The sequence below is a fragment of the Larimichthys crocea genome, chromosome XXII (assembly GCF_000972845.2).
Source record: "Larimichthys crocea isolate SSNF chromosome XXII, L_crocea_2.0, whole genome shotgun sequence".
Lineage (NCBI taxonomy): Eukaryota > Metazoa > Chordata > Actinopteri > Sciaenidae > Larimichthys > Larimichthys crocea.
This window is the reverse complement of record NC_040032.1, coordinates 753,624-776,781: the sequence shown is the minus strand read 5'-3', so window position 1 is coordinate 776,781 and position 23,158 is coordinate 753,624. Positions and strand designations below refer to the sequence as shown.

The window sequence follows — 23,158 nt, the reverse complement described above, 5'->3', positions numbered from 1 at the left end:
ATGGAAGAGATTGACATAGCTTTCTCCAACCAGTAGTCTACCCCTGAAAATGACCAAGAAAATAATGTTATCAGGAAGTTACATTTCCCCTGATTGTTATGGTAATGATAGCACTTTTTCTATGTAGTGGAACATTTAGCAGCAAATGAAATAGAACCGAAAAAGAGGTAAAAGAAGTGGTCGAATGAACACAACAGTGTTTCACTTGAAACTCAAATATTACTTGTTTAAGCAAGCAAACAAAGAATAACTTGATAACAATGACTGGCAGATATGATTTGAATTGTTAATAGTTTGTTTCCTTCCTTAATTCTATGATAACTCCCCTTTATAAGGCTTTATCTTATCATAGTTACTGGGCTACTATTGCAATCGTATTTAACTAATATTGAAGTGTGGTAATGTGTACACGCACACAAGATAACAGGGTGTCAGAGTCTGATAGTGGCATTGTGCAAATCTATGTAGACATACAGCAAATGGAGCCACACAGAATCTGTGTCACTATTATCTAATTTCCAAGGGTCATTCATAACTTAAGAGGAGTCATTAAGTATTGTCTGTGTATCCAAACCCTGATATAGATTTTTCCTCAGTGCCAGAGCCGTTGTCGCTTGTTCCCCAAGTTCTAGTAAAAACATGTTTCTGTATTACAAGAAAGATATGCACTGCGGTCATTTTGATTCAATCCCATATACACCGTTGTGCTGCTGTAAATATTCACAGTGCACCAAATGTGTATAAATCCACAGCTGGAAATAGTCCCCAAAAATATTTTTTTTTTACTCCGCTGTGAATAATGTTTGCTAAGATTACCTATACAGTATATCTGTGACCTGGTGCTGTGTGCGGCAAACAAAACACTCTATTTTTTCTTTTTCTCATTGGACTCATGTTTCAGTTTAGCTTTTAAACATGAATTGTTTACTCAAGTTCAGTTGGTTCGCAAAGGCTGTATAGATATATTTAGAAAATATATTAGCATTTCTAGTTTTTCATTAACTCCAATTTTATTGTACGATTGCCCATAGACTGTGTGACCCAGTGTAGACGGTACAAGTTTCTGCTATAAAAACTGTAACATCATGGTTCAGTCAGGACTATAAAAACATGACACAGCACAACAAAACTAAAAGAATCAGAACGGAGAAAGCCTGCAAAGATTTCATGCGCTCAACTTTTCTTTCTCTCTTCCTCTGATTCTTTCAAACACAATGCTACTCTATGAAAACACACATACTGGATAAATACACACACATCTACAATAAACATGTTTGGGTATCTCTTACAGTTTCATATGGTCACCTATCAACCACATAACTTGTGCCTTGGCCACTCATTACCTACTGACAGTAATAAAGCAAACACACCCAGAGCTACCATGGGCAAAAGGTTAAGCCATAAAAATATTCTTCTTTTGAACGACACACACAACACACCCAGGTGGTAAATGAGGCCAATGCCCAGAGCTAACCTGATTGGCTTGGTTTAGCAAGTGATGTCATTTCTTAGGAGGTTCCTGACCACTTGGCAATAAAACGATGCACAGATAAGGGTCATCGAATCCTTACGTGCAGCAGAACACAAGAAAAATCATCTCAGTGAGCACCTACAAGCAGAGAGGAGGAAGCACGCCGTGAAAAATCAACACTACTGGATTCAGCGGCAGGTGCAGGAGTGACAGCTTGAGGAGGAGGCGCACCAGGTGGGAAGAAGGGTCAACAAAGAAGGAGCAGATATCGAGAATTTGTCAGAAAATAAGAGGGGAGGGAAACAAGGACACCCGGAAGAAAGAGAATTAAAAAAAGAGGAATCAAGAGGATCTGATCCAAAGGGGGGACTCTTGTCTGGGTGTACAATGGTGTCTCTTGGACTTGAACTGGCTGGCGTCACTCTGTCAGCACTCGGCTGGGTGCTGAGTGTGATCAGCTGCGCCTTGCCTATGTGGAGGGTTTCTGCCTTCATTGGCGCCAACATTGTCACAGCTCAGGTGTACTGGGAGGGACTGTGGATGAACTGTGTGTTCCAGAGCACGGGCCAGATGCAGTGTAAGGTCTACGACTCTATGCTGGCTTTGCCTCAGGACCTACAGGCTGCCAGGGCGCTTACCATTGCCACCATCATCGTGGGTATAGTAGCTCTGCTCATCTCTATGGTGGGGGCAAAATGCACCAACTGCATCGAGGATGACAGGATTAAAGCCAGGGTGATGGCCTCCTCAGGCGGGGCGTTCATCACAGCAGCTCTGGCCCAGCTGGTACCCGTTTCCTGGTCAGCACACACCATCATAATTGAGTTTTACAGTCCACTCATCCCCTCTGGTCAGAAGATGGAGATTGGGGCGGCGTTGTACCTGGGTTGGGCTGCTGCAGCTCTGCTGCTTTTTGGGGGGTCCATCCTCTGTTGCAGCTGTCCTCCCGAGGAAGAGAAACCAATAAGATACAGCGTGCACCCCCAGAGTCGTATAGCATACTCCGCCGCACCAAGGTCCACCGCTCAAAGCTCGTACACTAGGAGGGACTACGTGTGAAGGAAGACCGGAGAGATCAGGAAGAACACTATTACTGTTTTCAGATTATTATCATCTTATTTGTACATTTTCTTGAAATGTGTACAGAAAGATAGCAAAATAATAATCACACTGGTTTAACTGGAAACTGGATTGGTCACTAGAAAATGGTTAAAGAGCCAAACCATGTTTTAGGTTTTTGTGGATATTTTGGACCTAAATGTGTAAGGTTTTTTGATACTTTGGGAAAATAGATTTGGAAACAGATTTGATGGTCCTGTTCACTTACTTTACTAATTACTACAGCAAGCAGAGAATAAGATCAAATTCAAGGTGTGACCAAACAAGTTCAAACATTTGGTCTATGCGCTCAGTTCAGACTTCATCCCATATATATTTATTATTTGTGCTTTACAGTGTGAATGTTCCTCATTGTGCTGATGAGTTTGTACATGTTATATCAGGTATCATACTGTCAGCAATGGAAAGCAAATAGGGATACTCTTGTGACTGTTTTGACTATATTGAGTTTGAAATGTTTTTTCTTTTTAATCTGGGGAAATAATAGTTTTTTTCTTGCTATTATTTCAAAACACAGACATAGGCTGAGTCACACAAAATCTAGCTCACTTTGGGCTCCAAAGCAAGGTCAGTGTGGAATGAGGGAATGAACAATGACGGGAATATATAAAAAGTAACAGAGTCATTTATGAGTGATTTTTCATCACTATCACATTTCTCTCATGTGCATGATGTGTTTTTCTACAAAGGTCGATGCTTTTATATAACTTTGTCTGTGTTTTACACAAATGTATCAAGTGGATATTATTTTTTGAATACAACTGTTTTGTTTTTAGATCCACTGAAATGATTGACATAATATATGATAATACAAAATAAATGAATAAAGATTATGAAGAAGTATTATGTGGGCCTAATTCATCCTGGTTAGATTTAAGACTGATTAGGATGATCATTAAATGTTTTTATACTGGGCACGAGAGAAGAGCCTCATAAGATTCTTTACATTGTAAAATAGAAGTGAACATACAAATGACCACAATGAATATAAAGTCATTCATTTCATCTGTAATCTGTTCTTTATTTGTTCCAGCATGAAAATGGGTGCTGCTGCTGTTTACATCAGAGTTTCATGTGTCAGTTCTGATTCTGCTGAACAGAAGTCTGATGTGAAGGGAAGTCCCTTCTGTTTTGTGTCTGACTCAGTGTCTGACCAACAGATACCAACTTTTTCCTGTTTTGAATAGTCAAATTTCCCCTCTGTGTTTCAGCAGGCGTGCTCAGGTATACTGACGCACCAGGAACGTTACTACATGACCTATTTCGACCACTCTGGAAAAACACTGAACAAAACACAACCAGGAAATAATCCTTCAATTAATTTTTTTAAACAAATAGTAACACCCAGTAGTGGAGGAAGGATTAGTAAAATAAATAAATAAATAAAAAGAAACAAAGCAACACATACCAACGCATGAAAAAGTACTCATTATGCAGAAGGCTTTCAGAATACTACTTAGAGTTAATGTACTTAGTTACTTTTAACCACTGTTGACACCATCATTTGTGATAATAACGGCTCATTTTTCTGAGTGTTTTGGTAACAAAAGCAGCTGGTCAGCACAAGTACACTGATATAGATAGTCTACAGATTATGACCGTTATCTCAGCGATGCATCGCCTGACGTTGTTACATAAACACAAGAAACTGACCAGTAAAGTTGCTCTCATACAAAGCCTCCCTGTCAGGTTTGTTTATGTGTGTTTTCATATCTTTGTGAGAACTGTTTTGGGCTCCACACGTGTAATGAGAGGACATGTGGAGACATTTCTTTGAGTGTGTTTGCGTGTATGACAAAAGCATCAGATCCTGCAGCCTGTTGTTCAAATGTATACATGATGAGCAATCGTAGCACCTTGAAATATATCACTGTGTGGAGAATTGGGTCTATTCTAATTCCAAGACACTTCCTAGCAAGGCCTAAATTAGTACTAATTATTGGAATGGAGATCTGTCCATAGGTAACAGAACATGTATGGAGAATAAAGTTGACAATAATAAATAAATAATGAATAATATTTACTTTGGTTTAGATGGATCTTTTTAAAATATTTTTTTTTTATTATTTCTCTTTTTGGTCATTTTGTAGCTAATTATTAGAAAATGGTGCACTTGTAATATCAAGCATTAACAAATAAAATGTTGTTTTTTTTTATATTTGCTATTATGAGTCTGGTTCCTTAACTCAAATTGAATCTATTTATAGAAATTACACTCTCCTGAAAGTCTTAAAGAAACTTTAAAACACAACAAATGTTTTGCTATTTAATTTAAAAAAAAAAATAATAAAGAAATAAATAATAATAAAATAATGTATTTATTTTTTTTCTATGTCTACCCGTCATGTGACAATATACTCTACCACGGGTGTCACATGGAAAATGTTTGATCAGAGTAAAGAGTTTAACCGATACTGAGAAGATCAGCTGTCTGTATGCTAAAGGTGTCCAAGAATCAGCCTATTATGTTTTCTCTCCACACATATTTACTCTGGGTGCAGTTATTCCGGTTTCCAGCTGAGTTTCGGGATTGTTTTCTTAACACTGAATCCTGACTGCTTCGGAAACTCACACGACTGGTACCAGGAAGTAACAAAAGACCAGTAGTATCAGAGGGATGGTTGGTATGTGTGTGTGTGTGTGTGTGTGTGTGTGTGTGTGTGTGTGTGTGTGTGTGTGTGTGTGTGTGTGTGTGTGTGTGTGTGTGTGTGTGTTTCTATGCTTACTCTCAACAAACTTTCTGAGTAACCAGAGGCTAAAGCTACTTCTCTGTTCTCTGATACTTCATGCATGCAGGTCAGCATTTATGTTTAAGGAACTACATGCTTGTTGTTTTCTGATGTAGTCTGTTTAAAACAGAACTTCTTCTTCTTTCTCCACAAAGATTATCAGTGATTTATCAGATCAGTCCTCATGTTTACACTTCTTTTCACTTTCAGTGTGGATCTATTCATCACACTTTAATCTCCCACATCAGGTAGAACACAGCAGGTGAAGTGCTTTTTTTCTGAAGTGTTGATTTTGGTAGTCAAGAGGCAGCCATCTCACCTGTGACCAACCCCCACCAAACACACACATAGGTACACACACACCCTCCCTCCATCACATCCTTCTTCACCTGCCCTGCCTCCAGCTCCCCTCCTCCACTGTATGTGCACAGGTGGTGGCTTTTTTTTCCCTTTTTTGTGTAGACGGCCTCCTGTTGACGACATCACCAGGGGACTCCTCCTTGCTCCCCTGAGGTATAAAGGCTCTTTTGTTTCCGTGGCAGCATCTCAGAGCTACATCACACCCGCTTACAGGTGCTCACACTTTTCAAAGGACACCTGAACAACAGTGGAGGAGACTCTTCACTGCGACCTGAGAGGGAGCTTTGTTAGTTGGAAAATCACTATTTAAATTTTTGTTCTGTCATCAGACAAAGAGCCAGCATGTCGATGGGCATGGAAATTGTGGGCATTTCCCTAGGAGTCATTGGCTTTATCATTGCGATAGTGACATGTGCCCTGCCAATGTGGAGGGTGTCGGCCTTCATCGGAGCCAACATCATTACGGCTCAGACCATCTGGGAAGGTTTGTGGATGAACTGTGTCACCCAGAGCACGGGCCAGATGCAGTGCAAGGTCTACGACTCATTGCTGGCTTTGCCTCAGGAGCTACAGGCCTCCAGAGCAATGATGATCATCGCCATCATCCTCGGGGTGCTGGGGGTCCTGATCTCTATCACCGGCGCCAAGTGCACAAACTGCATCGAAGACGAGCCATCCAAGGCCAAAGTGATGATCATTGCTGGAATTTTCTTCATCCTCGCAGGCCTTTTGGTCCTCATCCCTGTCTCCTGGTCTGCCAGCGTGCTTGTCAGGGATTTCTACAACCCACTCGTGGTCAGCTCACAGAAGAGGGAGATCGGGGCATCGCTCTACATCGGCTGGGGAGCGGCCGCCCTGCTCCTGATTGGTGGGGCCATGTTGTGCAGCAGCTGCCCGCCAAAAGAGAAGCAGTACAAGCCTCCCAGGATGGCCTACTCCGCCCCGCGCAGCACCAGTGCAGGTGCAGGCTACGACAGGAAAGACTATGTTTGATTGGATCATTCTTTTGGATGAATTGTTTGTTGCACAGAAGTGTTTTTTTGTGTCTGTGTTGTTTTTTTGCTTGTTTATTTGTCTGAAACTATAGGGTTAACTCCACAAAGAGACTCCGAGATGAAGATGAGTGTACAAATATTGATCTTTCTGCTTCACTTTGCATCAGATATTCACTGACATCCTTTTAACCCCTTCTAACGCCTTACTGTAATCCAGCAAGTGTGGCTTGTCAGTGACTTTTATGTAAACGTCTCTGGCATTATGTGAATTTATGTGAACACCTGCTTCTTGTATGCATGTGCGTGTGTGTTGCTCTCTATCATTAGTGGCTGGTTTCAAGTTACACTGAAACTTTTCGTTAAAATGCTGTGTGTCATTTCACTGACAATGACAAGGAAGAGCCTGCTCTCATTTTACATGGATTTGGTTGTGTGATTGTTCAGTGTGTGTGTGTGTGTGTGTGTGTGTGTGTGTGTGTGTGTGCTTTGCATGTAATATTTGCTTAGGAGAGTTTCTGCTGAGACTGAAACTAAAGATGGATCCATGATATGGCCCTAGGTAACAACTCTATCTGCCTCCTCAGAGTTTCACAGTTTGAGGACAGAGAAGAGACTGTTTCAGCTGGCATGTGTCCACATGTGACTTTATTTTATATTTATGTAATAGAAAATTATTTCTTATGTGTCTGTGTTTCAAATAGATTTGTATTGTGTCTTAGTTTCAAACATTTTTGTATATTTTATATCAGAAACAACAGCCTGTACGGTCCTCTGTATGTCAAACAAAGAGCCAAAGAAACTCTTTAGTATGTGTGTGTGTGTGTGTGTGTGTGTGTGTGTGTGTGTGTGCATGTGTATGACTGGCTGTTGTAGGATGTTTGTTTCTAGATCAGCAGGATGTGTTTTGTGTGTAGAAATATTCTAATAAGTCATCTCCATCTCTTTTAAAAACGACTTTGTGTTCAAAGTTAAACACAGTTTGTTACTTTAGTGATGTTTAAATGTTTAAGAGAGCTGATTTAAAAATAAAATGCTTTGTTAAATGTTTTGTACTACTGCTTGAACTGAAAATGTTTTGGTGATTTTAATAAACGTCATATTAAAAATGAAGGATTTTTTCTCTTTAATCAAGAAGTGCTATTTAATCCTTTTTGTAGCATGTCAAAGAAAACACAGGAGGGACATCACAAAGCAACCAAAATGTTGCTACCAAAACAAACAGGGAATGGTCCAAAGCAAATAGTTAAAAAAGCTGAAAGTCGGGTTGGGCTTTGGGAGTTGGGTTTCTTTGTTTAGCCGGCGGTACAACTGAGGTAAACTCATCTGGCAGTTCAGTCAGAGCTACATAGGGCTTAGGTGTGGTGGGGGCTGTTTTGCCTGTTGGCTATAGCATGGAGAAAGATAGGAGAGAAGAATTACACATATGAAGTGACCATTAGTGTGGCTCCAGTGCTATTTCAGGAGGAAGTTAAACAAAATGGGGAAAAAGAGTAATGCTGAGTTTTGTGTCAGCGCTGTGTTTTGGGGGGGCGGAGTGTTTCTCTTGTTCAGCAAGTCAGGTGTACTTTAAAGGTGAAAGCCTTAGGACGTCAGCAGTTTGTTGATCCGCTCTGTCAGTTACAGGAGACTCATACTGGAGCTTCCTGTATTTATCCTGCTTGTGTTCTACAACAACTAGACTCCACATACTCTTTCTGAAAGTTTGAACTGCAACAGGATCTAAAAATGGCTCAACTGATTTATTTGGCCTGTAAATAAAAGTCAGTCTGCCCAGATTTGTATCTCTACTCTTTACATGTGTTTCTGTTATAACAGAAGACTTTATTGTCTGTTAAACTAGTCGTGGGGGTTGGAACCTCCCCAGAGGGTCATGAGATAATTTCAAGTCTTTGGAAATAAAATAACATTGTAGTAAGCAGTGTGGAATGAGAGACAGGAAGGAGCCCCCATCATATATATCAAGCCTTTTCAACACAGGGGACAAGAACTCCTCAAAAACACTATACACTATATATTATATACTCCAGTAATATGAGACTGTTATTGTTCTATTTTTGAAAGAACATTTAAAGGACATTATGCTGACACCTGAGCTGTGACCTTTTCCAACAATCATCCCAACAGTTTTGACAAAATGCCACAAGCAGAATATTTAGTATTTACCTTGAGTCTCTACAGGTTGCTGTAGAGCTGCTGTGAAGCTCAGAGTGTGGTGGCTCTGGTCCTCGCCATCTTGGTAGTCCGGTCTCTGCTGGCTGAAGGAATTCTAGTTGTTGAAACCAGCAACATGTGACAGCACCTGCATCTGTCTCTCAAAGTGGCAGCACTCTTACTTCAACTTTAAGCCTTAATATAATTTGGTGTGTTACATACGAAACATAACCTCTGTGCAGTTAATGTGAATGTGTAAATCATTATTTACAAATAGAGATTGTCAGTGATATTATTATTTAACGTAAACATGTTTATTTCTGCTGTAAAGCTGGACATTTTAACATGGGGACTTATGGAGACTGACTCATTTTGTAGGCAGCCTCAGTGTAGCTTTTTGTGTTGGCTTCATTATTGTCATGTTGTCACTTGGTTATCAAGCTAATGGATGACTGACTGATCAGGGTCTGATGCGGTCAACATGATTAGGCCGCATTCAGACAGATTTGTTCTGTACACGTGACATCCATTGCACGTCTGTCCGTCCTGGGAGAGGGATCCCTCCTCTGTGGCTCTTCCTGAGGTTTCTTCCACCTTTTTTCCCTGTTAAAGGTTTTTTGTGGGCAAGTTTTTCCTCACTCGAACCGAGGGTCTAAGGACAGAGGGTGTCACTCCCTGTACAGATTGTAAAGCCCTCTGAGGCAAATGTACTTTGTGACTTTTGATTTGATTTGATTTGATTTGATTTGATTTGGATGAGAGTGAAAAACATTCCAGAAAAAAATAGAAGACAGCAGCTTTGTTGAACTGCTGATGTGTCGGTTTAATGTAAATGTAACTTTGTATTTATAGGTTGTTTAAATGGAATAGACAGTGAACAAATAATGTTAATGAATAATATTCAGAGCATCAATGTGTTTTGTCTCCATTGGATAGGGTACAGCATGTACTAAGCATGTACTAACACATGGGACTGAGATAATAAATATTATCCTGGTTAATGCAGAGGCAGGATGTGTTGGACAGTCACATGAGGGGTTTGAACCACTGACTCATAACATTTTACAGCTTTATCTGTAGAAAAGAGAATCAAAGGTGCTTTAACAGCCTTGAAACACCCCAGCTACCCTCACTGCTCGATCAACAGTTCTCTACCACCAGATGTTACCAAACACTTAATCACACACACACACACACACACACACACACACACACACACACACACACACACACACACACACCTTGTTATACCACTGTAATCTCAGAGGACCATGACTGGGGTCACTAAGTGGAATTTGAGCAATTCACCAGAATAGGTATGACAATCTTTTTGCTATTAGAATACACTACCTGTGAATATACATGTTCATATGTTGTTGTACATGTTCATAATTGTCATCTTTTCTATTTGAAATAATATTCAGTATCTTGAGTATCAGTATCAGTCTGTCTCGGTTGCATTTTTACCACAGACTGTATGAAACATTGACGCCATATGCGTGATGTCACCCACAGGTTTCTGAAGAGCTGTTTTGAAGTTCAGGGTGGTGACTCTGGCTGTCACCACCTTGGAAGTCCAGCCTCTGCCGCCTGCTTAAAAATGGTCAAAGATGTGGTGTTGGTGGACCTGTGGCAGGCTGAATAAAGCCATGGTCATGCTGTTTATTCTGCATAAGTCTAAGTCTTAATATAATTATAAAAGGTGAGGACATTAAAAATGTACCATTTTTTGTACCAGGCTATAAACATGTTTATTTCTGCTATGAAGCTGGACATTTAATATTGTCCGTATTAAAGGAGGAATTTTGAGGCTGCTGCTTAATTTTTCTGTCTTGTCCCAGAGTTCTCAGGATTTTGTTTCGACACTGGTCAAGACCACAACTGCAGGGATATCACCAGTTATCACCTAATAATGTCTAATTTGTCCTGCTACAATTTCATAATGGCCCAAAAATATTTTTACACTTCATGCTACATTGGTTTACCACTGAAGAGCGTGAGTGAAACAAATGGTGGTGAAAGTGGTTGAGAAACATGTTATCATAGAACAGCAAAGACAGCAAAGAGAGGAAAGGACTATTCAGGTTGTGGTTTAAAGACAGTGAGCCGACAGCAGCTGCTCAAAAGTAACTAAAGTTAAATGTATCTAGTTATATTCCACCACTAATAAGTTAAACAATACAAGTAATTTGAAGATGTCGACTGAGCCCTGGGAAACTAGAATGGGCATTTTTGACAATTGTTTGAGAATGTATAGATTCAACAACTGAAAAAAAAGATCAAATCAATAATGAAAATAGTCATTGGTAGTCAAGGGCAGTTTATTGTATGGTAGCAAACCAGTGCTAACAGAGACACTTCATTGTTCACAGGAAAGTTCAAGCTAAATCCAAGTACACGTGATACAAACAAAATGGGGACACATTCGTAAAAACATTTGCTCGATAGCACAGCTAGTGGTCAAAAACACCACAGGGTGCTTTTAATGTGCTGTAGCAAAGATTCAAAAACTAAAATATGAAGAACGAAGAAGAAGAAATAAATCAGTGTGAGAAAGTGAGAACTAAAGTAGCATGACAGGGGAAAAAAGAAGAGTTCTTTGTTTCGACAATGCAGTACAGAGAATAAACCCATTGTTCTTTTAGGCTGCACAAATGTCATTGATCGCACATTTGAATGTCAACTTCTCCTTCCTGCAAGAACACGTGAAGCTGACAGGTAGAATATTTCTGACGAACAAGACGATGACCAGACAGCAAAGTCCAACAGGTACCTGATAGAGACACTAGAAAGTAGTAGCCCAAGTTATCACTGATATTTTTTTAACTTCACTGATTAATGGGCCGTAAAGTTTTGTAAAGCAGATAAAGTGTTGCATGCATGAGTCAATAAATCTGTTATTCTGAGTATGCATCTGTTATATAAATGCTGTAAATTCTCTAATTTCACATCAGGATACAGGTCATATTCTTTATTTAGAAGGAGCTTGTTGGTTTGTGCTGTGATTGATAAGAGTGGAACATTGAATATTTCCATGAGAAACTTCTGAATTAGAGTTATGGATGAAATTACATTACATTACATTACATTACATTGCATTTAGCAGATGCTTTTATCCAAAGCGACTTACAGAGGAGGACATAAGCTGAGAAAGGTGTAAAGGAGCACAGAATAGTTGTTAGTTTTGTTAGGCAGGGAAGCATTCTCGAAACAGAAAGGTTTTTACAAGTTTTTTAAAGGTTAGAGTAGACCTATTCAATAAATATCAGATAAATCTTAGTACTCGAGCCAAAACTATGAGCCTGAGCTAAGTTCCACAGATGTCAAATAAAACAAAGGGAACCATAATGATGATGGTAGGCTATAGATAAACAAAATGTTGTCCTAGATGTTAACAGTCTGTAGTATACATACAGTATTCTGACTTCTGTTTTCTAACTTCTGACAGTGTTTTCCCCAAACATTCCTGTCCTCCCTCATAAAATCCTGATAATCCTGTTCTTATCAGGGAGCTTTGTGCTGTGTTTTACGATGTAATGAGTCGTCACTGCTTAAAACTGTAAACACAGATAAATTGGAGATGTTTTGAAAGAATAAAATTGCAACTCCTTGGATGAAAATAATTTGGTATCACCATTTATGTCACAACGATGAATAATAAATACAGATATCAGGATTCTGAACAAACTCTGTATGAGAAAGAGCTTCCCGTCATTTTTTTATGTACAGTATATGTATCAATGTACTTTATAAAGACAACACAGACAGAGGATAGAGGTACAAAAAGCAACAATACACAAAGTTTGCAATTTGTTGAAACAGTAAGAAGAGTGGAAAATGAATATTCTGTACATATACATCATGAGTGACTATCATAATAAATGTCAAAACATTTCTCTTTATTAATTACATGTATAAATCTATTGCATATTTCCAATACATTTCTTTAAAAAATAAATAAATATATATATATATATATATATATATATATGAGGTGGTTAGAGATTTGTAGATTTATAAAGCTGTCAAACTGCAAACTGTCAAAGTGCATAAGTGAAATCAGAAGTTAAGGTCTCTTGCATTGTAAATCAGCAGATATCTGATACTACGGCAGGTCGTTCTAAATGAAATTTAACAGTCGTAGGTTGACACACATGATATATTTATTTAATCAAATACTATAGTCTTCACATTGCCCTAAAAGACTATGACTAAAAGACTAAAAGAATGTTTATTGGACGACTGCACGCAGTGTTGCCTGTTTCACACGGTCAGCTGAGCCAACAAAGCAAAGTACTGTTTACACATAGCACTTCAGAGAATAATAAATGTAACATACCTCTGCATTATCATGTGAGAGCCAGCAGTGGAATAAGTACTCACATCTTACTTCTTTACTTAAGTACCAATATCACAGGATAAATGTATTCAGTGTAAAAGTACAAAAGGACTGACATCAAACTACAAAAAGTACCAAAAGTAAAAGTACTCATGATGCTCTTAAGAAACTTTATATTATATTATTGCACTGTTATATATGACTCTATCTTTTCTTATCTGTAGAGCTATTATTTTATAAACATGTATGTTGTATGTATATTCCTTTATATACTGTCCCATAGCTTGTGTATTTAACCCCTGGGGATCAATACATTCTTATCCTAATCTATAACAATACATCATACATTATTTGTTTATTCTGTTTTGTATTATTAATCTCAATCTGCCAAGTAGCTGGTTACTAAAGTTATATAAAATTGGATTGGATTGAAGTGCAAGTGCCTCAAAATGTAAGTATAGTACTCTAAATATATAGTTAGTATGGTATATAGTAAAAATAAATGTATTCAGTTACTTGTGTCAGCAGCCAACCTTTCACTGTAAATAACATTTTGCTTCATGTGACAGTTTAGAGTCCTGTTTCACATCAATCAGAAACACTGAATTATCCCACTGCCTCTACTATTCCTCCCCTTGTATATTATCTCTTCCCTTGTGATAAGTCAATTTGGATTGGAGCTTAAAATGCAGTATGTTATACTGTGACATTATTTATTGGTAAGTGTGTACTACGCTATCTAGCTTGGTAATAAAACTGCAGATACTATCAATTTACATTCTTCCAGATGTTTCTCCTATAGTTTGAAAAACTAATGTAAAGTGTGTGTGCATGTACAGGCACTTTGAAAAGAGCAGGATGAGAACAAACTTTATTTGCTGTGCTCTGTGTAGCATAAAGAAGGGCTGACGTTAACTTTCAGGACACGTAGCTTCATTAGGCAGTCAAGAAGTAAAACCACGGGCAGCATCTGTCCATTTTAAAGTGGAATGGAAGATCAACCTTTCTTTACAACTGTCACTGACAATCTCTGTTTGTACATTTTAAACAAAGGTAGTACATTTCAAATAATTTCATTACTTAAGAAGGTCAGTCAGTTAGCATCAGAAACTGTGCTGGCAGTTTTTTATACTTAGTTTAAGAAAGGTAACTGTTGAGATACAGTGCTCAACAGAAATGCACAATCGCTGGCCAATTCCCTTTTCTTCTGTCAGTTGTGTTTGTAACGTGTCCTCCCCCAGGCCTCTGTCTCACACCATCACTATGGTGACAGTTTGCAGCATGCTTTGTCCCAGCAGACACGTCTCCCATAGCAATGAATGTCTGGTGACACAGCGAGGGAGGCCAGGTTCTCCAGGCCTATAGACTGATGATTTGTTTTCATGATCCTGTGCATGACAGGGGGCACATGCAAGGCCAAAAATCAACTAGACTAATCAAAACAGAGTGATACAGAGTGAGAGAGAGGATATTAGTTATCAGAACGTATAACTAAAATTTAAATTTGAACAAGTGAACCTGCAAACTTTAACAATGAAGTCTAATGAGGTGTAGAACAATCCACCGGAATAATCTGTGTTGTCACAAGGCACAATGCTGTTTAATAAAAAGCACTGATGCACTATAGCAGAGTAAATACAGAAAAATAATAAAACACAATACACATTTATGAATATGGGTGGATATTTTTTGTGCAATACTAATTTGTAAAACACCTGTAAAACACTTATTTTCATAATATTTCAATTAGTGTAATATATCTTATTCATATAGTATAGTCATATCTATTTATATAGTATAGTATAGTTATATTATTCTCTTTTTTTTACCTTTTTTTTTTAATAATACTGCATTTCACTCCTTATTTCTATTCTTGTTACACAGTTATTGGCTCTTAATGCTGAGCTGACCGGTTCCTCTTGTCCAACACATTGCATTACATTGTTGACCCTGTGTTAACCTGTATATGACAATATAAAATAAAAAATCAAATAAACCTGAAACTTGAAACTAAACTCTTCTGTTGTACAGTGGAAAAACATAAAACGCAGCAACGTGAAGTTTTGTTTTTTTCTCAGATAACAGAACAGCACAGCCTGGTGTAGGAGACAGACTGAAGACAACAGCGTTTGATGTGTCTTCTACAAATGTCCCCATCAAGCATGACCCGATAGCTGGCAGCTCAACACACTGTGACACAGTGGCGCCACCTAGTGGATCGACGAAGCAATGAGCATAGTTGTGTTTACACTTCTGTTCGCTAATTCTAAATGAAATGTAGTTTAAGACAGAAACACTGAGTTTCAGACTGCAGTCATGTTAAACTGAACATTAAAAAACATTTCCATCTAGTCATGTGAAGTCATATTGGTCTGTTTCACTATTTTCAATAAATTGATAATAATATTTCACGCGCTAATCCAGCTCATTGTTTAGAGCTTAATCTCATTCTACATAGATCTAACCAAAAATGTTTTATTTTTCTTAGATTTGTCGTCTCAGTCTGGATTCCTCGCAGTGTTGCTCCACAGGTCATTTTTACGCCGCCTGCGAGACTGAGCTCAGGGAAACGTGAGACAACACGTCTCTGCGTGCTACGTCATGACGCAGCATCAGCTGTTGACAGACTGAAGCTCCCTTCAATCTCGACCTCCGGGGCTCTGCACGCACACACTGAACCTCTGCTGTCACTGTGGCCGTGTTTTAAACCCACATGCTGTTTGTCGACCGCCCGGTAACGGAGCGTATGCTGCCATGAGTGCTTTGTGTCGCCTGTTCCAGAGAGGACTGCTGAGCGGCCGGCCGTCGTGTCGTTTATTCCCCGGACAGCAGGATGTGTGCGGGGGGGCTGCTGCGGTCCGGACAGCCAGCTCATCCAGGTATCCCCGCTAGCTTCTCTGCTAACCGATGCCCTCTGTCTGCCTGAGCTGCAGCGGGTCCCGGCGGTGCTGCCTGGCATGACAGCCCGGTATTAGTGTGTTAAAGCAGCCGGTAACTCCGTGTGAACGGGTCTTTTTACACCGTTATTAAGCATTAACTTCACACAGTCTGCATAAATGACATTCAGGCGGCTGGTTAGCATGAGGGTCGACCTGCAGCCGAGCACGGAGGCTTTCAGCCGCGGACCGCTTCACGTTATTCGGTTATGAAGCTGAACGAACGGTGTGTGTGTGTGTGTGTGTGTGTGTGTGTGTGTGTGTGTGTGTGTGTGTGTGTACGGTGTGCTATGCTACATCACCAGTTAGCTGAGTCGAGCTAACATGAACGCTGCTCGCCGTTATAAACCTGCGTCAATGTTCCGTCAATGTTCCGTCAATGTTTCACTGCTAGTTTGTGTTTCCACTCGTTTCCAACGTGCTGTAATCATCACTGACAGAGCTGTGTGTAATCTTCCATCTGTATGGAGTGTAGACAAAATATTAGGAACAGCTCTGGGCATGAAGCTCACACTGATGCAGGGCTGCTGTACTACATGTAGCTAGGTGTGTGTAGTGAACACACATCTGCTGTGTGGATGATATACTGAAATACTGTGTGTGTGTGCGCGTGCACAGGTGATTCTGAATTTGTAAAGAGCAGGCCTGCAGGTTTCATCAATACACCGATGTAATAAACTACAACACACTATAAAGCATAGAAGAGATTAGTGCTGCTGAACATATAAATGTGTCATCTCTGGGTTTAAAATATCTAAATCATTTGGAGATGTCACCTCCAGTTCTGATATGTGTGATGTGTGTTTTCACTATTTTTTCACATTTTACGAAGAAGAATTCAAAGATGAATGGAAATACTTGTGTTATTTACAGCCCTGGTAGTCTTTCTGATGTAACTTCACAAAGATCATTTGAATTCATCAGAGCTATTTGATTTGTGCAGGTGTGTCATGTGATTGTGTCCTCTCCCTGTATTCTGTTACATCTGCAGCATGTTAACGGCAACCAAATATTTACATATTTTTTCAATCTACACACTGTAGAATGGCAAATGATCGACGATGGTGTGTTTATATAAAAGACTAAAATATTGTACAGTATCTGTACCTGTATTGTTACCTAACATGGCACCAGTAGGTGGAAGCAAAACCTTTCTAACCAAATAAGTCACGAATCACTGAATTTTATCCCCTGATGTCCTGATTGAATGGGACAAGGGTCAAATTAGGAAAGCACAAGGCTGTGAGTTAAAACAATTCAATCATCATCTCCAGTCCGTGACAGTTTCATCAGTTCGTCAGAGGATGTAGAGACATAATTCTCACTGCAGACACAGCCAGGGGACATTCTAACTAATCAATCACTTTTTTTTCCCAGCCCAGTCAACTTGACCTATGATGTCTTCGATGGGAAGGGAGAGAGCACTCCCCTGGTGTTTCTTCACGGCCTTTTTGGCAGCAAATCTAACTTCCACTCCATAGCGAAGTCCTTGGTGCAGCGCACAGGTCGAAAGGTAATGCAGTGATGAAGACCTCACACCTGTCTGTTGTTACATGGAAAACAATTAATCTCTATGTGTTAGTTTGCACTCAGCAGCCTGATACTCTCTTACAAAAGCAGGCCTGGGAACGTACAATCAGCCAGTGTGCGGCCAGTCATTTGATACAACTCCTCAGCGGTCTGTTCTTTTGTTATGAATACTGACAGATAATCTGCTCTTTGGCTTGCTCGACGAAGTTCATCACCTCATGTGCACAATCCAGCCTTTGTTTGTGCTGTCACTCACCTGAGCTGGAGCCAAAAAAACTAAAGTGTATACAGTTTATAGCATTCTTTATATTTCCATCCTGCTGCCTCTTTCCCCCCATTCCAAATATCCTAACTGTCCTTTGTCCAGTTAGGTGCTGACTGTAGATGCCCGTAACCATGGCAACAGCCCACACAGCTCAGCGTTGACCTATGAAGCGATGACCAATGATTTGAAACACCTCCTCGCCCAGCTGCGCATCGAGAAGTGCGTCCTCATTGGCCACAGCATGGGAGGGAAGACTGCCATGGCGACCGCCCTGATGCAGGTTAGCTGTCGAGAAAAGTCACCACATGTTTGTCATGACTCTACAGTCCCCCCACTTGATGTCACCTGACCTCTTTCACTGTACATCTGAACTTACACTTCCTCTGACCTTTGTTTTCAGTGCTGTCTCTTTTCCTGCCTGCTTACCCCAATCTATCTCTCTCTGTTTGTAGCCTGGTTTAGTGGAGAGGTTGGTGGTGGTCGACATCAGTCCAGCCCAGACAACCACACGCACCAACTTCCGCTATTACATCCAGGCCATGCAGGAGATGAAGATTTCCAGTGACATCCCACGCTCCACCGCCAGGCGGATGGCTGAAGATCAGCTGCGCAGTTTGGTCAAGGTCAGGACTCCTTTTTGAGCTGGAGACTAGAAAGGGATTTTTTTTTTACTGATGCTAGAAAGCAGTGAGTTACAGTAATCTAGCCAACTGATTATGAATGCATGAATGACAGCTTCCAGATTTTTTGCAGGCAGGAATGATCTTTTAAATGTTTCTCAGGTGATAAAAGCAGGACTGGACATAAGCTGAACTAAAATGACTCCAAGGTTTCTGCAGTGCTGTGAACAAGACAGAGAGCCAAGACTGTTTGAGATTTGAATATTTTCAGAATCTCTCTCTCATATTCAGCTGCATCCACCTGTGGATGTCCTGAAGGTGGTTTAGAAGGTTGCCTGCATCCCGGAAGTGATTAGGGTCACAGCTTCGATAGAGCTGTGAAAAACTGGAAAAAGATTGTGTTTATGAATAATGTGACCCCTGTCAGTAGTTTTCTGTATCTGATATTTTTGACTCACCAGTCGGCCTCTAAACACGTTGCTCAATAGACACTAGTGAGTTTTTCTGAGCTTTCGTTGCTAAAACTGTGGATACAATAAAAGAGTTTAAAAGAGTCTGTGTGCTGTTTGCTGCTGAGCAGGTCGTGTACAAACTTCAAACTTCACTCCTTCCATCAGTCTGAACTGTCCTTCCCTCTCTCAGGAGCGCTCAGTGCGTCAGTTCTTGCTGACTAACCTTGTGGAGAACAACGGCCATTACGCCTGGAGAGTCAACTTGGAGGCCATCTCCGCGCACCTTGAGGACATCATGAGTTTCCCCAGCTTTAACACCATCTATGAGGGACCTACACTGTTTTTGGGTGGAGCCAGTTCTGCTTATATCAGGTATAGCCCCACACAGACACAGTGTCTATCTTTATAGGGACAGCTACATAAGCTTAGAACACTCTGTGAAAATGCTCCATATTGTAACATCACAAGCTTATTTGAAATGTTAGTCTCTAAATGGACTACTCTGTATTCCACAACCTGTCACTGAAGTTGTTACACTGTGCAGAGGCCCCTGCCTGTGGCTTGGACCCGGAAAATGCCAACCACCACCTCACACTGAGGGACAAGGCAGACTGGGTTCTGGAACTGGGGGTTGGACAGGGGGGGGGGGTTCATGTAAATAAAATAATGTGTGTATATACATTAGACAAGCCAAACACAAGGCCTGAGAGATAATTTCATACGTCTCCCACTGCTCATACTACAAATGCCACAATGCACTGCATCAGCCGCCGCACAGGTCAAGATACTGTCATTGGTCAAGACCTGTGCACCACCCCTCCTGCTTCGGTTGTTTAGTGACACACTAATCAGCGGTCAGTGGATAAACACACAGCGACATTAAAGACACCCAGAAAATGTCCAAACCAAAGGTTGACTTTGAGAACAGGGGCTTTCAGAGCAGGTGGGAGGCTACTAACAAGACACACAAGCTTAACGACATAACAACATGTTTGTGGAGCTAATGTCCATACGTAGTCTCAGTCTTCAATTATGGCCCACTGGGTGATTTGAGTTTGACACCCCTGGTATACATGTACATATATCCATACATGGACACATGCAGACTAAGAAGATGAGGGGAAGAAGGAGTAAGAAAAAAATTTAAAGAAGAAGAAGGGAAAGAGAAAAAAACAAATAATGACAATAATGTTAGCAATAATTGAATGTAATGTAATATATAATGATACCAGCTGTTAAACATGGTAAACATAGTGTACACACAGTGCTCTTTGGGTGAAGTATATATCTCTTCTTTGTCTAAACTACCTGTTCTCAGACAGAGGGTTGTTACATCTCTTAGCATGTAAATGCTGAAGCACCGTGTCCTCAGGTCTTTGGTTTAGCTGAAATTTAATATATTCTAGACTGAGTTTCTGTGATTCTTGATTCCTTAAATATGATAACCCACATACAGTAGATATATACTGTTTAACAGGCAGGAAACAGTACATACAGATGGAAAATGACATGTAACACAAGGACAAGGACATACAATTACATGGACTTGTGTGCCGATTAAGTCCCTTTCAGATTTGCAGTGTGCAATAAATTTTGATTAATATTCTCTGATATTCATTGTTATGTAAAATCCATGTCTAGAATGACTGTGTAGATACAAGTTCTGATACATGTACATGTACCATGTGAACACACCAGCTGTGTTTGACCTGACATGCTCACTACTCCCTCCCTGTGTCACAGCTCTGAAGATTACCCAGAAATCCAGAGGCTGTTCCCAAACGCTGACATCCAGTACATCCCAGACGCGAGCCACTGGATCCACGCAGATAAACCCTTAGATTTCATCAGCTCCATCATCTCCTTCCTTCAGTCCTAGCTGCCTCCCGCCCTGCGCCTCTGAACTGTTTTATGCTTGGCACCTCTGAGCATCCCCTCCCCCTTTTTTCAGCAAGAGCGAGTGGAGTCATTAATGATGCTAATAGATGCCAACACTGGACCAAACTCACCCTTTTACAGCAGTCAGTTCTTATCTGTAAACAAACTTAGCTCAGTGTAGGTGAACTTTTCTTTTGTTTAGTCTCTCTGCCAGACAGGTAGTGTTATTAGATTGACTGGTTTCAGTGGTTCAATGGTTTTTAGATCAGTAGAGAATAGAAATGAATATATCTCCAGTGTATCATAACAGGGCTGTTTTTGGAGGTAATGTACTAATCCAAAGAAACTCTAATTTGCACAGTGCTTTCTTTATGTTGAGACATTTATGCCAGTATAATAGTAATGTTTTAGGCCAAGTACAATCTGGGACTGCTGGCCAGCAGTGAGATAGGTAAGATATAAAAGTTTTGACAGCACTGGAATGAAACATATTGTATCTGATAAATGAGGAGTGTGCACAAGGGAGTTTTGTTATCATGTGTCAGGGGTTCGGAGCTCTGCAGAGAGGCGGTAATGCAGACTTTACACTTTTTTGTAGAAACTTATTTTAATGTTAATAATAGTGATATTTTCAATATTTTGGAACCTTATGTCCTCTCCTCTGTGTATGTCCTGCACATCAGATGATGAGGATTTACAGGTTGGTAACTTTGTCACAACTTAATGTCATCGAGAGCGCTGGTTATGTTTAATATTTTCTTTTATGCCAACATAATCCTCCTCAAAAACCAAGCTGAAACACTCAAATGCAGTATTCACAATCGGTTTCCTGAATATCTCAGGTTACAACTGGATATGCTAGTTATTGTACACTCATACTATTCTTGTGTCTGTCTGGCAACAAGCTGTGGTAATGTTGTAATGTCTTCGTATTTGTTCGGTCCAGTTAGTGTTTTGATGAAACATGGTTTGCCGTTTTATTACCTGTATCTCTATCTCTTTACAAATAAGGCGCCATGCTCTATGGGTATCTCACACATATATGCTGCAACAATGTATGTTGTTATCTTATCGTAATAGTGTTAATATCTCTTCTGTTTCTATGGGTTTGAACAGTATGGTCCACAGTAGTGAAACTGCCATCTGTATGAATAAGCAGGGTGTTGTAAATTTGTATGTGCCTCTTTTATCGAGAGCTCCTTTTCCATGTCTGTAAAACTTGATAAAACAATTTTATTCTACAATACTAACTAGCAGACTTTAGATTGGCAGCTGGGTTGCCAGTTCTGTGTGAATTTTGAATTATGGCGCTAGATGTTTACTGCAATTAGTGTTTTATGTTCTTTTGATGCGAGTACAGAAGTCTAAAAGGCTTTGAATAAGCAGAGTTAAGTTGAGTGAAACTCCCCTTATTTTATTCATTTGGTCAAGCTCCAGTTCATGGAGAAGCACTACACAGCTCTCTTCACCACAGGGCAGACATGTCTTGTTGCACAATATGAATGGATTGTCGCGGGGGGTTGGCGTCACTGATATTTCAGTGCAGACCCTGCTTCAGCTTCTGTAGTGTTGCAGTGGGATAAGAACATGTACAAAAAAGAAAAATGGAGAACTCAATATAGAAAAGTGAATTTATTTGACCACGTTCAAAAAGCCGTTTGACGACTGTAATCATCTGTTGAGGATCGTTTAACTATGAGCATGCCTTTTCTCTCGTCATCGGGTGTAACTTTGCTGTGCTATATACAGTACATCTCCGTTTGTTGAACATGTTGCCACAGTGGTGGCGCTCATTCTAGATAAGGCCATATATAAATATAAATGTGTGAAAGATGCATATAGGAGTGGATTATATATTATTGAAAGTGTACAAACTAATATTCTACAATAAAACGTTGAAAATCTCAAACAAAGTTTATTCATTTTCTTTTCATTCATGAAACTGTATCAAGCAAAGGTGCATCTGATCTAAAGTGATGTAGTGACTCAGCAGGAGAAGAATTTTATTTATTTACAACACGGCAGCTATGTGATATATTCAGGAAATGAAGTGTGAGGCTTTACAGTATCAACAATTGGAATGGCTCATTCATAATCATATTTCAAACATACATCAATTGACTCAAAGATCAAAAGCATGTTTTCCCAAGAATACTGTACATTAAAGATCCTCACCAGACTGTTATGGAATTTTCTATCCTTAGGTAACACAAGGTCACGTGTGGGTCTTGAGGTCCTCTGCAGTATTAGTTGTTTGGCTTTGGTTGAGAACAGTAGGTGCCAGTCTATCTCAACACTGTGGTGGCCAGGGTC

The 23,158-nt window shown here is 40.0% G+C and overlaps 3 protein-coding genes across 3 annotated transcripts; all 3 read left to right on the top strand.

The window, feature by feature from the left end:
• The first annotated feature begins 1,586 nt into the window (after window positions 1-1,586).
• cldn3d (claudin 3d) lies at window positions 1,587-3,355 on the top strand. Its single transcript, XM_010739493.3, has one exon. The coding sequence runs from the start codon at window positions 1,859-1,861 to the stop codon at window positions 2,528-2,530; it is 672 nt and encodes a 223-aa protein (XP_010737795.1). The 5' UTR covers window positions 1,587-1,858; the 3' UTR covers window positions 2,531-3,355.
• A 2,437-nt stretch (window positions 3,356-5,792) lies between these two features.
• Window positions 5,793-7,709, top strand: cldn3c (claudin 3c). Its single transcript, XM_010739492.3, has one exon. It carries the CDS (start codon window positions 6,022-6,024, stop codon window positions 6,670-6,672), a length of 651 nt encoding a protein of 216 aa, XP_010737794.1. The 5' UTR covers window positions 5,793-6,021; the 3' UTR covers window positions 6,673-7,709.
• An 8,044-nt stretch (window positions 7,710-15,753) lies between these two features.
• Window positions 15,754-22,954, top strand: abhd11 (abhydrolase domain containing 11). The gene is made up of 6 exons (XM_010739490.3): window positions 15,754-16,043; window positions 17,478-17,613; window positions 18,002-18,175; window positions 18,348-18,518; window positions 19,158-19,339; window positions 20,711-22,954. Exons 1-6 carry the CDS (start codon window positions 15,919-15,921, stop codon window positions 20,844-20,846), a joined length of 924 nt encoding a protein of 307 aa, XP_010737792.2. The 5' UTR covers window positions 15,754-15,918; the 3' UTR covers window positions 20,847-22,954.
• Window positions 22,955-23,158: the final 204 nt, after the last annotated feature.

Coding starts and splice junctions, on each gene's coding strand:
- cldn3d (XM_010739493.3), top strand. CDS start 1,859: ATGGTGTCTCTTGGACTTGAACTGGCTGGCGTCACTCTGTCAGCACTC.
- cldn3c (XM_010739492.3), top strand. CDS start 6,022: ATGTCGATGGGCATGGAAATTGTGGGCATTTCCCTAGGAGTCATTGGC.
- abhd11 (XM_010739490.3), top strand. CDS start 15,919: ATGAGTGCTTTGTGTCGCCTGTTCCAGAGAGGACTGCTGAGCGGCCGG. Junction 16,044..17,477: donor CGGACAGCCAGCTCATCCAG/GTATCCCCGCTA, acceptor TTTTTTTCCCAG/CCCAGTCAACTTGACCTATG. Junction 17,614..18,001: donor TGCAGCGCACAGGTCGAAAG/GTAATGCAGTGA, acceptor TTGTCCAGTTAG/GTGCTGACTGTAGATGCCCG.